The following is a 16,626-nucleotide window of genomic DNA, read 5'->3' as shown; positions in this document are numbered from 1 at the left end:
GCTGGTGATGTCGCAGGCCGAGTTAACAAACCCTCTGGAGCAGTGGTTCTCAACCTTTTGTTTTCCACTCCCATCCCACTTTAAGTATTCCCTATGCCTTCCGTGCTCTGTGATGAGTAAAGGATTGCTTAAGGTGGAATGGGAGTGGAAAGAAAAGAGTGGAAAGAAAACTGTTTTAATAATCCCTAATTGACTCGTTATGTGCAGGGTTTCATAACTCCAAAGGAAATGGGTCAATGACAATTTTTCTCAAGCAAAATATTTCAGTAACATTTGGGTCCAGAGCAGCGATTCTCAAGCTTCCCTTCCCACTCACATCCCACCTTAAGCAATCCCTTACTAATCACAGAGCACCGATGGCAAAGGGATTACTTAAAGTGGGGTGTGAGTGGAAAGAAAAAGTTTGAGAACCACTGCTTTGGAGTTTTTCCTTGTCCTGAGATTTGGTGCCTCCATACAGACATAATAGACCATGAAGGAGATTAAATCAAAACTAAAACTATCGTGGGCGAAATTAATTGGACAGAGAAGTGACAAACCCGAGCACTCGACGGCCTGTTGTCATCTTCCCAAATTTCATACATTCTAAAATGTAAATATTATTAAATATAATTTTTTTATATTTTAAATTTAAATTTCGACCTACAGCATGGTAACAGGTCCATCTACCCCAATTAACCTACAAATGTTGTATGTTTTTGAAGGGTGGGAGGAAGCCGGAGCACCCAGGGGAGACCCTTGCAGACACGTGTAGAACCTACAAACGTTTTACAGATTGCGCCGGATTCGAACCCTGGTTATTGGCCCTGTAATAGCATTTCTATAATGAGGTACTAACCGTGTGTATTGTTGCACCCTATTTCAGAAAAGAAGGCTCTGTTGATCAGGTAGCTTGAGACCAGGGAGTGGGCAAACACTATATCATCAAGAAAATGTCAAAAAAAATTTCAAAAATCATTCAGAGATCATCCAAATCAGAAACAAGCCGCCAGTCAACGTTTTTGAAGTGGGAACAATTACAACATTCAAAGGGTATTTGGACAGACAAATATGGATAAGAAAGCATGAAATATGCCCAGAATGCTGACTTGCTCAGCATGGATGAGTTGGGCCGAATGGCCTGTTCTGTGATCTCTGACTCTATGGTTGGGCAGAGTCACTGAGAATTTACAAAAAGGAAATTCATTTTGACAACTCTGTTGCTGTATTTTAATGTTTCAAATGTACAAAGTGAGGAGAGGAAAATTTAGGGGAGACTTTATACACAGAGAGTTGTGGGTGCCTGGAATGCCTTGGCAGGGATAGTGGTGGAGGCTGAAACTTTCGGGGAATTTAAGAGATTCCTATACAGAGACAGGGATGAAAGAAAAATAGAGAGTTATGGAGTAGGGCGGGTTTAGTTTTATTTTGGTTGGTATACATGGGTCTGTATTGTGCAGTAATGTTCTATGCTCTAATTGGCAGAGTCAGTAAAGGTGAACCAGTGAGTTCCAAAAAGCCTGCAATGGTTTCCTCATAGCACAGGTTGAGAGGGTATCTTACTGAGGTCGATCAAATCATGAAAGGTGCGGATCAGGTAAATAGTGAGTCTTTATCCCAGAATGGAAGAATCTGTGAAGCGAGGGTATAAAACTGTAAGGTGGTGGGATTTAGAAGGGTCAAGGGAAATATTGTCCTTCACTCAGAGAAGCGTGGGCACATAGGATGAGCTGCAAGACAAATAAGTGGAGGCAGGTGCATTAGATACTTTGAAGAAACCTAGATGGGAGGGGATTGGAGGGGTCTATGTCCCACGAGGAGAAGTGGGACTAGAGCAGGAGGATGAGATAGGCCGGTGGGTCCGCTTCTGTAGAGTGAGAGAGGATTGGGCACAAGATCCAGGTCTGGGCTGAGGATTGTCGAGAAGAAAGAGATGCGGGAAAGAGGTGCCTCTCTGCTGAGAGGCTCTGACCAGTGAGGTGCCACAGGGATCATCACTCTGGTCCTCTCAGTTCATGATCAACGACTTAGGTGAGAAACATCGTTCTGTAATAAATCTATATTTGCAGATGATACAGAGGTAGGTGACAGTGTGAGATGTGAAGAGGATGGACTAAATGATGGATAGAACATAATGTGGAAATATGTATGGTGATCAATTTTGGCTAAAAATAAGATACATTTTTCAAGTGCAAAGAGATTGAAAGGTGTTGGATTTAAGAGGCCCTAGATGTTCCTGTACCATATATTAATCATTGAAATGAAACCAGCAAGCAGTTGGGAAGGGTAACAGAATGTCGCTCTGCTACTGCAGGATTTGTGTACAAGGGGAAGGAGTCTTTAATCATACGGGGTTCTGTGAAACCCGTACTGTGCACACATCTCACCTCCAAACTGCAGTTAGGATAAGATAAAGAGTGCAGTGATGGCGGCCTTGTCCTTTGGGGAGAGACGGAGCAGACTATCCATTTTTTTTTCCTGAATCTTGGAAAAATAAGTAACTCTCTTGGGAAAGCGTGCAGTAGAGATTCCCTAGGATCTCGTTTTAATTTTATTTAATTTTTTTTTGGTTAGCCTGGCTTCGCTTCAAGGACCTCTGCAAGTGTGACATGAAAACCTTAAAAGTCAACTCAGAGTGCTGGGAGGATGCAGCAGATGCCCATCCACTCACCCCTCTCCCTCCATGAACACCTCAGTGCAGGGGGGCCGGCGAGAGCCATCAGATCAGGGTCCATCTGGGCAGGGGTGGCCAGCGGGAGCTTTTAGGGCTACTCCATGAAAGGTGTTTATATTTTTTACCTCTGTACTTATAGGTGGCCTCCAGGTGGAGGCTTGTCATGAAAGGGTCTAGTGACTACAGAGGCACAATACCCGTGGTCAGTCACGACCAACGGAGGCCAAGAGAAGAGGAATGTATATCTGTGATTATTATGTATGAATGTGTATGAGTTGTATAGAGTTTGGGGGGCAGTTTGAAAACCACTGCACTAGAGCGTAACATGGGGAATAAAAATGAAATAATTATGGGTTTATGTATTCATGAGATAACATCCAATGGACAAAAAGTGCTGAGGGTATCGGATTATGAGTTTTTTTTTACTGCAGATGGATAGGCAATTGAATGAGATAAATTAGTTGACTAAGACTAGAGGGGAGGTCATGTTAATCTGGGCCCAAACGGCTTGGTTTGCTTCTGTCTGGTAAATGCAATTCCATTCAATTAATTATACTTCTCTTTGTGGTGCCTCGCCTCATGAACTTTCCTCAAGAGCCCAGGGGATAGAAGGCAGGAGACAATTAGATAGCAAGGCAAGCAGAAGCCTTGTGTCAGCTTAGCAGTGCTCACTGTTCAGGTATGAGCAGAACATTACGTTAATTTAAAAGCATCGCTTCTCGAATCACCAAACAAAATAAATCTTCCCGAGTGGTATTCTGCACCACTCACAAGCAGGTGTAGGACTAGGCATAATTCATATTGCTTTGAAAGGTGGTAATTGTTGTGGTGTCAAACATTCGTGAGCAATTACATTTGCTCGGTCTTTAGGTGGAGGTGAGGTTTTAAAAATGTATCGGTTAAATTGGAAAGGGGAGAATGATTCCGAAGCTGCAAAGATGATGAAACCAGATGGATTGCATCTGCATTAATGAGGAGAGAGGAGACAGAAGCGGTGCTATTACCATTGCGAATTCATGCCATTTTGTTCTCGCTCAGCTCTGCTCTGGAGTCCCATCCCCAACCTGGTCCACATGCTGAGTTTATGGACAAGAGTTTGAATGCATGGCACTATAAAATGTTCCCTCGGCACACCACCCCGTTCTCATCCACACAACATTCCAGCTGTTCCAGTGGAATGCTGAAGGATGAAAATAAGCCTGTTTGGACATCACAGCCCATGTAGGGTGGCGAGGCAGTCTCTAACCAGGGATGGTTAAACTACGGCTCCTGGGCCAACTCCTGCCAGTTGCCCATTTTTAAGTGGCCCAGGGTGAAATTTAAAAATAAAACAGAATATGGACCCATTACTGTAATGCGCATCAAAAGAACGAAAGACTTGTTGATCCAAACCAAGGCTTTTATTAACTAAAAGACTGGAGCATATCACATGTAGGTCGACCAGTCCAGAATGACCTGGTCTGGCTAGGAGCAATCCTTTAGGACCTGACAGTGGGTGTGGCTACACTCTCAGCCAATCAGTCATCTTACACTACCATCTGTACATATGTACATATACACATTGGTGATAGAATTTGTACTATCACAATTACAACATATTCTCTAACAATAAATTGCACTGTATATACATTGCACTTCTTAGTTTCAACAGTAGATGTCACTGCCATTTTGAAGAACTACTAGAACAACCGTTGCAATGTTACTCATCAACGAAAACGTGTACCTCAGTTTTTAAAAAAAGCGTTTACTTCAGTTAAAAAACACATTTACCTCAGTTTTAAAAAAACTCTTGACTTCAGTTAATTAAACATGGCGGAACCGAAAAGTTTGAAAATAGCAAGTGAATGCCAAAAATTTCAGTAACGGTGGGAAAATGAATACTTTTTCCACAGAAGCCAAGGGAAAGTGTGTTTGATTGATTTCAAAGGAATTCATTAACCATAATAGCCTATCTACAGATTTCAATATTGCATCATAATCATTAGGTGGACACTTGGACCATGAACTGTATTCACCGAGAGCTGTGGAGGAATGTTAGAGACGGCCTTGTCCCTTTCTTGATCTTTTCTCCTGTTCTTATTTTGACCCAGCTTTTTATTATGCACTGCTATTTGAAGGAGGGTTTTATTGTATTCATTTAAATTAAATTTAACAGCAACAGAAATGTCTGCTGTAATATGTGAGCACTTCAATAAACCAATGTAATGTCAACAGATAAACTGTTCAGTCATGTTGTATAGTTATTTTAATAGGAAGTGCATTTTCGATGGCACAAGGTTTTTCTGGTCTAAAATCCTTGTGTTTCTTGCGGTGTAACTGGTTGAAAGCTGCCACGTTTAATATTTGGCCTGTCATTCCTTATTTTTTTTCTGTATGTGCCCCAAAACCAAAAATGTTTGGCCATCCCTGATCTAAACCTTTGCACTTCTGTCTTTCCTCGGACTCCACCACTGACGCCTCTGGTGGTCAGTGATGGGATAACAAAAGAGGAGTCAACAACTTTGCCTGTAAGGCTGATCCCATCACATCAAAGACCACAGCCTGGCTGTGCAATCATTTAGTCCCAGGCTGGAAGCTTGTGATGAGACTGATTTAGATCGGGCTAACCATAAACTGGCTCTTACACAGATGCTGTGTGATGCACCCAGGTTCATTAAGTTTTGTTCCACCATTTGAATTCTTTATTGTCATGTGTGGAGAAGCAGTGAAAAACTTTGTTTTGTGTGCTATCCAGGCAAGTCAACTCATACTTAAGTGTAACAAAAATATAGGAAATAGTATTACAATAAATTAAAGTGCAGGGCACAGAATTGAATTGAATTGTTTGACATGTACTGAAAAATTGTAAAAAAAACTTTATTTTGCTTGCTTGCTGATAGTCAAGATAATGTGAACTATTTTGTAACCAGGTAAGAATACACCCTTCTCACTGTAGTAACTGTAGTGCACCACTGTGGGGCATATATATATGTATATGTGTGAGCATGAATGGTTGCCTGAGATGGTGGAAGCCATCAGTAAGTAAGATCTCTTCTGTTATTTGAATCTTGCACCTCTAAGTTATTTTCTCCCAAGTAATGCAGAAACGTAATACTATCCAAGTAAGTCGACTCATGTAGCAGGTAATGCAATTATAACAAATTAACATATTAATAAGGCCACATTGCAGTAAAACATAAAAGTCTGCATACATCATGATTAAATTAATGGTGGAGAAATTCAACGGGTCAAACAGCACACTTTATAGAGCAAACATAATCAACCTTTCAGGCTTGAGCCCTTCATCAAGGTCTGAGCAAAATGCAGGCAGGAGCCTGAACAAAATGGTGAGGGGGAGGAGCACTGTTCCACAGGCAGGAGGAAATAGGTGGATAAGTGAGGGAGGGCACTCCAGGAAGTAGGGGAGGGGAGATGGCTCTGTGAATGGAGACAACAGTGTAGGGAGTCACGTGGCAATCAGTCAAAAGTGCAGGGAGATGGAGAAAAGTACAAAATATCGTGCTGGCCAGAGGGACACGTACAGTTACAAAAGTGTAAGGGCATTGTCTTTTACATCTTTTAAAAGTTTCTCTTCTACCTCTACACCTATATCTACCCAATGACCACCCACTTTTTAGCCTATGCTCCTCCCCTTCCTCCTTCCTCCTTCCCCATTTCTTTCTGTTTTAATTAGTCTCCTGCCTGCTTTTGCTTATACTTTGACGAATGGGCCCAGGCCCGAAACATTGGTTACCCTTTACTTCCTATGGAAGCTGTGTGACCTTGACCTCCAGCATATTTGTGCATTGCACTCGATGCAGATGAGTTTGTTTAGCTCCATGTAAAAAAAAGTCAGATAATATTCTGAAAGAATTATTGGGGAATTGAATCTGTGTGTTTATGTTTACAGAAGACAAAAGTGTGAGTGATAATGTTAAAGAGAAAAACTTTCAGTTAAACAGTGCAATCCATCTTTTACTTATGAGAGGTCCATTTAAGACCATGATAACAGCAAGAAAGAGACTGTCCTTGTATCTGAAGGCACTGCTGAAGAGCTGCATCAGGTTGGGGAAGAGTTGGAGCTCAAGGTACTGACACCATTTCATCTCGCTCTGGTTACAGGTTTTCCTGATTGGGCTGATTGCAGACCGGAAGTTCCATCACTTCAACGCTGTCCTGGAAGCTTACATTCGACAACACTTCAGTGCCACCTTGGCTTACAAGTACGTCTGGCAAAGAGTATTGCATGTTCATTCAAAGCAAGTTGAAGTTTGTCAATGAGTTGACTTGGATTTCTGACATCTGAACATAAATCTGCATTGCACTCAGAATAATTAACATCTTTTCTATTCATATATTTTTGTAGAAAGTATGGTCTGTCGGATTTATTTCAGCGCTCAGAGAAATCTCATCAGTTCCATTCCTTCACCAAACCATTAATTTGCTCCTCCCAGATTCTCTTCCTCACATACTTCCACCGAGGGGCGATTTACAGCATTTAATTAACCTACCAGCGCATGCTAGGGATGCGTTAATAAACCTGAGCCCCCCCCCCCCCCACCTCTCAGAACCTTCTGGTCAGAATGGGAGGACTGAGGCATTTCCCAACCAAGGTAGGACGTACACGGTAAATGGTAGGGCACTGAGGTGTGCGGTAGAACAGAGGGATCTGGGAATACAGATACATAATTCCCTGAAAATGTTGTCACAGGGAGATAGGGTTGTAAAGAGAGCTTTTGGCATATTGGCCTTCATAAATCAAAGTATTTAGTAAATGAGTTGGGATGTTATTGTGAAGTTCTAGAAGACATTGGTGAGACCAAATTTGGAGTATTATGTGAAGTTATGGGGGCTGGAAAGTTGAAGTAGGAGTTAGCGCAATGCCTTTACAGTGTGAGCGATTGGGATTGGGGCTGTCTGTAAGAAGTTTGTACATTCTCCCCGTGTCTATGTGGGTTTTCCCCGGGGAATCTGATTTCCTCCCACTGTTTGAAATGAACCGTGGGTGTAGGTTAATTGGTATAAATTGGCCAGTACGGACTCATGGGCCAAAATGGCCTGTTTACCGTGCTGAATGTCAAAAAAAATTAAATAAATTTTGGTCACCTAACTGCAGGAAAGATATCAATAAGATTGTAAGAGTGCAGAGAAGATTTACTAGGATGTTGCCCAAACTTCAGGAAATGAGTTACAGGAAAGATTAAACAGGTTAGGACTTTATTCCCTCGAGCATAGAAGAATGAGGGGAGATTTGATAGAGGTATTTAAAATTATGAGCGGTTTACTGCAGATAGAGTAAATGCAAGTATGATTGTTCAACTGAGGTTAGGTGTGATACAAACCAGAGGACATGGGTTAAGGGTGAAAGGGAAAAGGTTTTGAGGGAACATGAAGGGGTACATCTTCATACAGTGCAGAGTGGGAGTATGGGATGAGCTGCCAACTGAAGTTGTGAATGCAAGCGCAATTTTCACATTTAAGAAAAAATTTGGACAGGTACATGGATAGGAGGGGAATGGAGGTCAGTTGGATTAGACAGAATAATAGTTTTGCATAGACTAGAAGGGCTGAAGGGCCTCTTTTTGGTGCAGTCAATACTTGCCCCTCTCTCTTTGCACTTGACAATGGCCACTTTTTTGAACAATGAAGTCCTTCCAGTGAAAGTGCTCCCTCGATGAGGTTGAGATGGGTACAATAGAACATGCTAGCTTCTATACTCAAATCTTTGATTAATGAAGGTCAATGTGCCAAAAGCTCTCTGCACAACTCTATCTACCTGTGGTGCTTCTTTTATGGAATTATGTATCTGTATTCCCACATCCCTCTGTTTACCGCACTCCTCAGTGACCTACCGTTTACTGTGCATGTCCTTCCTTCCAAAATGCATCACCTCACACTTGTCTGGATTCAATCCCATCTGCTATTTTGTCCCATTTTTCCAGTTGGTCCAGATCTGGAAGTTTTGAAATCCTTTCTCACTGTTCACTGCACCTCCAATCTTTGTGTCACCTGCAAGCATGCTGATCCAATTTACTACATTATCTTCCAGTTATTGATATAGATGATAAATGAGAATGGAGCGAGCACCGATCCTTGAGGCGCACCACGAGTCACAGGCCGCCAGACGGAGAGGCAATGATCGACTACCACCCTCTGTCTCTTCGAGTATAGCCAATGTCGAAACCAGTTACTTACATCGCCATGAACGTTGAGCGACTGAACCTTCCTGACTAACCTCCCAAGTGGGACCTTGTCAAAGTCCTTAATAAAATCCATATAGACAACATCTGCGGCCTTTCCTTCATCAACCCTTTCTGGTAAACTCCTCGAAAAACTCTGCAGGATTTGTTAAACACAACTTACTATGCGCAAAGTCATGTTGGCTTTCCCTAATTAGTCCCTATCTTTCCAAATAGTTGTCTATCCGACATCTTAGAACACCTAGTCCTGACTTTGGCATATACATTTAAATTTAAAGCTTAAACCTGATAGAGGTTTATAAAAAAAGTATGAAGGACATAGATAGGGTAGCCATTTAATAGCTATTTAATGTTTCAAAGTGCTTTATAGATAATGGAGCACTTAGATAATGTGCCCACTGCTATACTGTATGATATTCAGTTGCCAAATACACAGCATGACCCACAGCGTGACAATGACCTGATAATCCATTTTGGTGATCTTGTTTGAGAGGTAACAACTCAATGATCACCATAGCTCTGAGAAACCAAAGCCAACCTGTATTTATCAAACATGAAAATGTAAAAAATAGTTGCATGAGCATCAACGAAGCCTCTCCTGCTAGTTATTATGTTCGTGGATGATCTGCACCTCAGTGCTATTTTCAGCCCCGTCTCTTGATTCCCTTGCTGCTACACCATGCTATGTCTGGGGTATGTCTCTGCACTGCATCCTCAAGCCTCAAATTCTTATTATCCCTGCTCCTGAGTCACATAAATGAGTTAATATTCGGGGATTCACTCCCAGATTGACATTTGTGCATCGAAACAATCAGCTTGCACACGTGGCAGCTTGGAGGAAAAGTCCATACTTGAGAAATTAGCTTTTTTTTTTGCTCAAGGCTCCATGATTGTCATGTAATGCCACTTTTAGAATGTAACATACATGGATTTCTTTAACATTTGTCTACCTTAAGGCAGACACAGTCGCCACTTTGTCCAGCGCTCCAGACAGCGACCTACAGCACCTGGTCTTCCTAGGCGGTCTCCCCTCCAAGTACTGACCAGGCCTGAGCTGGCTTAGCTTCTGAGATCAGACAATCCCAGGTATATTCAGGCTATCAGATGCAGTTATAGAGCAAGAATTCTAGAGTCAAACGGCACAGAACAGGCCCTTCAGCCCAACTCATCTGTGACGTCCAGATTTCAGATGTCAGATTTATTGTCAGAGTGTATACATGACCTACAACCTGCGATTATTTTTTCTGCAGGCATGGGAGAATGACCACTTATTAGTAGTGAAAAAAAACTGTGCACAATGTACACATGTAAATAAATAAAGGTAAACAACTGACTGTGCAATACAGAGGGGAGGAAAAAAATACAATGAAGGGCAAAATGCTCATATGCATTAAATGGTCGGCTATTGAGGTGTGCAGAGCAACAAAGGGATTTAGGAGTTGTGGTAAATAGTACCCTCAAGGCTGATACTCAGGTAGATGGTGTGGTGAAGAAGGCATTTGGAATGTTGGCCTTCATAAATCGGAGTATTGAATTCAAGAGTAGGGAGGTTATGATGAAATTGTACAAGGCATTGGTGAGGCCAAATTTGGAGTACTGTGTACAGTTTTGGTCACCAAATTATAGGAAAGATATAAACAAAATAGAGAGAGTGCAGAGAAGGTTCACGAGAATGTTGACAGGATTTCAAGGTTTGAGTTCCAGGGAAAGGTTGTGCAGACTGGGGCTTTTTTCTCTGGAGCGTAGAAGATTGAAAGGGGACTTGATCGAGGTGTTTAAGATTTTAAAAGGGACAGACAGAGTAAATGTGGATAGGCTTTTTCAATTAAGATTGGGGGAGATTCAAACTAGAGGACATGGTTTAAGATTGAAGGGGGAAAATTATAAGGGGAACACGAGGGGAAATTTCTTTACGCAAAGGGTGGTAGGGATGTGGAATGAGCTTCCGGCAGACGTGGTCGAGGCGGGATCATTGGTTACATTTAAGGAAAGACTGGATCGTTACATGGAGAGGAGAGGACTGGAGGGGTATGGACCAGGTGCTGGTCAGTGGGACTAGGAGGGTGGGGATTTGTTACGGCATGGACTAGTAGGGCCGAACAGACCTGTTCTGTGCTGTGGTTATATGGTTAAATGAGTCTCTGAATTTGCTGATGAGGAGTCTGATGGTGAAGGGGTAGCAACTGTTCCTGAACCTGGTGGTGTGAGTCTTGTGTCACCTCTACCTCTTTCCTGACGGTAGCAGCGACAACATACAATGGATGGTGTGGATCTTTGATGCCTGATGCTGATCTCCGACCACAGCGTTCCCTGTAGATGTTCTCGATGGTGGGGACAGTTTTACTGGGTGATGTCCTGGGCTTTATCCACTACCTTTTGCGGGGCTTTGCGATCAGGGCTGTTGGTGTCCCCATATAAGCCCGGGATGCAGCTGGTCAGCACGCTTTCCACCATTCCTCTGTAGAAATTTGCCAGGGTTTCAACAGTCACACCAAACCTCTACAAACTAGAGACACTGATGTGCTTTCTTCATAGTATGTGTTGTAATACAGCATGCAGTTCTAGTCATTCAGCAATAGGAAGGAACTGATTAATCTGGAAAGAATGCAGAAGAGATTCACCAGGATGTTACCAGGACTGGAGTTACAAGGTTGACATTCCATCCCATTTGGCCCTATTTGGTCCATGTCTTTCTGAACCCTTCTTATCCGTAAATCTGCCCACGTCTTTTGAATGTTGTAGTTGCACCCTCTTCTACAGTTTCCTCTGGCAAATCTATCCTGATAGGAAGTGGGAAATTTGCTACTCAGGTCCTTCTTAAATCTCTTGCCTCTCACTTTAAACCAATGTTTCTCAACCTTTTTCTTTCCACTCACATCCCACTTTATGTAATCCCTGTGCCATCGGTGCTCTGTGATTAGTAAGGGATTGCTTAAGGTGGGTTGGGAGTGGGAAGGGAAGGTTGAAAATCACTGCTCTAGACCCAATTGTTACTGATATATTTGGCTTGAGAAGAATTGTCATTGGCCCATTTCCTTTGGAGTTATGAAACCGTGCACATAACGAGTCAATTAGGGATAATTAAAACAGTGGTTTTCAAACTTTTTCTTTCCACCCACATATCACCTTAAACAATCCCTTACTCATCACGGAGCACCCATGGCATAGGGAATACTTAAAGTGGGATGTGAGTGGAAAGAGAAAGGTTGATATCCACTGTTTTAAACCTTACCCGTCTAAGTTCTAAAATCATCTACCCCGGGAAAAGACTGAGAGCATTCCCCTTAACTATGCCCTTCATCATTTTTAAGAAACTCCAAAACTCCAGGGAATAGAGACCTCTCCCTTGAACTCCAGCCCTCCAGCCCCGGCAACATCCTGGTTAATCTCCTCTGCATCCTTACAACTTATTGGAATCCTTCCTATAGCTGGGCAACTGGAACTTCACACAGTATTACAACACACACACACACCCACACACCCACACACACACACACACACACACACACACACACACACACACACACACACACACACACACACACACACGCTGGAGAAATTCAGCAAGTCATGCAACATGCATAGGAAATAAAGAGCACCCAATGTTTTGGGCCTGGGTCTGTCATCTGGTAGACACACATTACTCCAAGTGAGCTCTCACCAACACCTTGTGCTGCTGTCGAATATTTGAGCCTATCCCCCCACCCAATGAAAGCAATGCCTTCTTCACCACCCTGTCAACCTGGATCGTCACTGGGCCTTTGGGAGTTGTGGGTTGGGGGGGAGGGGTGGGTAGAATGCCAATGATAAAAATTGCAGGAGACTGCTCCATGTCGATTAAGTCTCTGCTTTGACTTACCTTGGAACCTGTTCTCATCGTAGGAAGTTATTGTCTGTGCTGACTGAATACCTGGATACTGCAAGCCGAGGCTTAGACTGCGAGCCACTGAAACGAGCGTTTAGAGCATTGGAATACATCTTCAAGTTCATAGTCCGTTCAAGATGCCTCTATTCGCAGTAAGTGCTTCCACTGCTTCACCAGCAGCTGATAACATCGATGCAGTATTGCGATTCCGGAATGTTTTTTGACCACTTCCTTGATCTGTTAGATCATCTATTTTTTAATATTTAATATTCCATATATGCAATAACTACAATTATTATATAGTAGTCCATATATTTAAAAAAAGATTGATGGTTTTCACCCCACCCTATGACCCCTCCCTCCCATCCAACCTCCCCTTACCCCCCCAAAAAAAAATCAATATGCAAATTTTAAAAAGTAAAACTTTTTATAGGTATAAAAAGACAAGAAGAAAGAAAGAGATTGTAAAAAAAAGAATCTTGGACGGCAGAGCGATGTCGTGCAGTGCATCTCATCAGTTCCGTTATTAACATTCAGAGCGGAAATCCGCAGGGCGAGAGGGGTTCAAGGGATATCGTTACAAATTTAATCCCATTATTTGAGTATACGGGCACCAAATTTGTAAAAACATAAGAGTATTTATTTCCTAATTTATAAGTAATTTTTTTTCCCTAAAGGAATACAACTTTGAAGTTCAGAATGCCACACTTGGGATTCTTTAAGTAAAATACTTCAATTTATATAAATTCTTCAAATTATTATCCGTACGTATTCCTAAATATTTAATACTTTCTTTGGCCATTTAAGCTGTGTATCCCTCTGGCACTGAATATAATTACCTGCTGTCAAAGGTATAATTTCACTTTTATTCCAATTTATTTTTTTAACTCGAAACTTTTCCATATTCTTTCAATTGAGCATACAATTTTTGTAAAGGTGACGCAGGGTCAGCCAAATATATTAAAACATCGTCTGCAAATTATCTAATTTTATGATCATCCTGACCCACCCTCAAGCCCTTAATTTGGAAATCAGAACAAATCATCTGGGCAAGTGCTTCTATGGCTGAAACAAATAAAGCTGGTGACAAAGGACAACCATGTCTACTTGATCTCGTTAACTTAAACCCATTCGAATATATCAAATGCCTTTTCTGTGTCTAAAGCCACTGCAACTCTCAGATCACCTCTTTTTTTTTGCACTAGATTAATTAAGCCAAGCAGTCAAACTACATTTTATGAAGATTACCTTTTTTTTAAGCAAACCCGTTCTGATCCATATTAATTCATTTAGGTAGCAAATTATTCATTCTATTTCCCAAAACTTCTGTTACTATTTTATAATCCACATTTAATAAGGAAACAGGTCGATAAGATCAGGGTTTTAAGGGTCTCTATCTTTTTGAGGAAGCGCAGTAATTATTACAATCAAGAATAATTTTGGGAGAGGAGAAGCTTGATCCAGTTCTTGCATTAATATAGGAATTAGTCCACCCTTAAATTCTTTATAAAATTTAGATGGAAAACTATCTTCTCCTTGAGATTTATTACTTTGTAGAGAGCTCATTGCTTCTCTTATTTCTGTCTCAGTAAATGGAGAGTCATGTTCAGTTTGTTCTTCCAAATTTAACCAAGGCAATATTATCTGTGATAAATAATCATTTATTTCAGCTTCATCTCCTAAAGATTCCAAAGTATATTATTTCATGTAAACATTTCTAAAAGATTCATTTATTTCTTGAGGTTTATAAGTAATTGTATTAGAATCTTTTTTGATTGTATTACTTATTCCCGAGGTTTGTTCTACTTTCAATTGCCATGCTAGTACTTTGTGTGATCTATCGCCTAATTCATAATACCTTTCCTTCATGCAAATAATAATGTTCTCAGTCCTATAAGTTTGTGATGTATTATACTGAAACTTTTTAATTAATCAATTGTCTGCATTTATCTTCAGAAAAATACTTTTGAAGGACATTTTCCAAAACTGTAATTTCTTTTTCTAATTGAACTACTGCTCTTATATAATCCTTTTTAACTTCAGATGTAAAACATTATTTGCCCCTCATAAATATGCCTTTAAAGCAGTGGTTCTCAACCTTTTTCTTTCCACTCACATACCTCTTCAAGTATTTTCTTTGCCATTGGTGCTCTCTGATTAATAAGGGATTGCTTAATGTGGTACATGGGTGGAAAAAAAAAGTATGAAAACCACTATTTTAATCATACCAAATTGACTCATTATGTGCAGGGTTTCATAACACCAAAGGAAATGGACCAATTACAATTTTTCTCAAGCCAAATATTTCAGACACAATGGGGTCTAGAGCAGTGATTCTCAACCTTCCCTTCCCACTCACATACCAACTTAAGCAATTCTTTACTAATCACAGAACACCCATGGCATAGGGAACACTTAAAGCGGTATGTGAGTGGAAAGAAAAAGGTTGAGAACCATTGCTTTGAAGGGTCTCATATAATAAATTAATCAATCATTGAATTCAAGTTTGTATCACCAAATATCCTAATATGGTTTAGAACAAAATCACAAAAATCTTTCCTTTTCAACAATAAAGAATTTAATCTCCATCTATATATCGACTTCTCCTTATCAGGCATTTCCATGGTTATTAACAGATAAAATCCTCAGCTTAAAATCTGGTTCAAATAGTTTGTATTTGAGCCGAAACCAAAAATAGATCAATTGTAAAAGAGTCAAACCTACTGACGCGCAGTAAATAACCCGACAGGCTGAGACTGAGTCACAGATCTACAGGCTTTTATTCACAATGACAGAGACCTCATCCTGTGCCGTGATCTGGGATTTCAAGGGAAGGGTCAAGGTGTCAGAGGCTTTATATATGATCAAAAGAGGGAGGGGCCACAGGTACAGTCACAGGATGGGGTGGAGCCAGGTAATCAGGAATACAGCATTTCACCACATTCACCCCTTGATTTTTTTAATTGCCTGGCGGGGTGATGTGAGGCACAAAGTCTTACAGTTAAAACCAGTCTGGTGGCTTGATCTTCCGCACTGACCAGCGGAGCACTGGTTGTTGGGTTGCTGCCGGGACCACTGTCTCATCCTGGACCTCCAGCGCTCTGTCGTCCTGTTGGTATGTGATGGCTCGGCCGGTGTGACTGGGGTGGGGTGAGGGTGTGACGGTACATATTGAGATTCCGTGGAATGAGAGGTGCAGTTCATTGCTCATGAATGAGGAACCCCAGTCTCTGTGGGTGTATGATGGGTACCGGAGCAGGGTTGCGCAGGACCCCAATTACTGTGTTAGTGGTCATGTCAGGGCAGGGGATGGCAAAGGGGAACCGCAAATACTCGTCAATAATCTTGAGGAGGTATGTATTGTGGTTGGTGAAGGGAAGAGGGCCCTTGAAGTCCATGCTCAGACACTCAAAAGGGTGTATGGCTCTTATCAGGTGCACCCTGCCTGGTTGATAGAAGTACGGCTTGCCCTTTGCACAGACATTGGAGTCGCTGGGCATGTCTCTGACATCCCCAGTGGAGTACAGAAGATTCTGAGATTTGATAAAGTGAAAAAATCTCATGGCACCAGGGAGGTGTGGAGGGCTTTGAGATGATCCACCTGTGCGCTGGCAAATGTTCCTCATGACAGGGCATCTGAGGGATCATTGAGTTTTCCCATCTGGTACAGGATGTCATAATTGTAGGTGAAGAACTCGATCTCCCACCTCAAAATTTGATCTTTATCTTACCCTGAACATGAATGCCATGGCCCATTGGTTCATGAGCAGGGTAAAACATCTGCCGGCCAGGTAGTGCCTGCAGTGCTATACTGGGTCAACTATCACCTGAGCCTCCTTCTCTACAGAGGAGTGTCGGACTTCAGGTCCCTGGAGGGTGCAGGAGAAAAAGGCAATGGGACAGCCTACCTGATTGCCAGGGCAAAATCG

At 41.7% G+C, this 16,626-nt stretch overlaps 1 protein-coding gene across 1 annotated transcript in view; it reads left to right on the top strand.

Annotated features, from left to right (window-relative positions):
* LOC138756974 (dedicator of cytokinesis protein 2-like) overlaps positions 1-16,626 on the top strand; it is a 1,510,503-nt gene that overhangs the window by 509,001 nt on the left and 984,876 nt on the right. The window contains 2 exon segments of the mRNA XM_069923500.1: positions 6,755-6,855; positions 12,715-12,849. Of these exon segments, the coding sequence (XP_069779601.1) occupies positions 6,755-6,855; positions 12,715-12,849 (236 nt within the window).

This window comes from Narcine bancroftii, chromosome 3, assembly GCF_036971445.1.
Source record: "Narcine bancroftii isolate sNarBan1 chromosome 3, sNarBan1.hap1, whole genome shotgun sequence".
Taxonomy (NCBI): domain Eukaryota; kingdom Metazoa; phylum Chordata; class Chondrichthyes; order Torpediniformes; family Narcinidae; genus Narcine; species Narcine bancroftii.
Note: the sequence above shows the minus strand (reverse complement) of the source record. Positions and strands in the feature narration are given on the sequence as shown.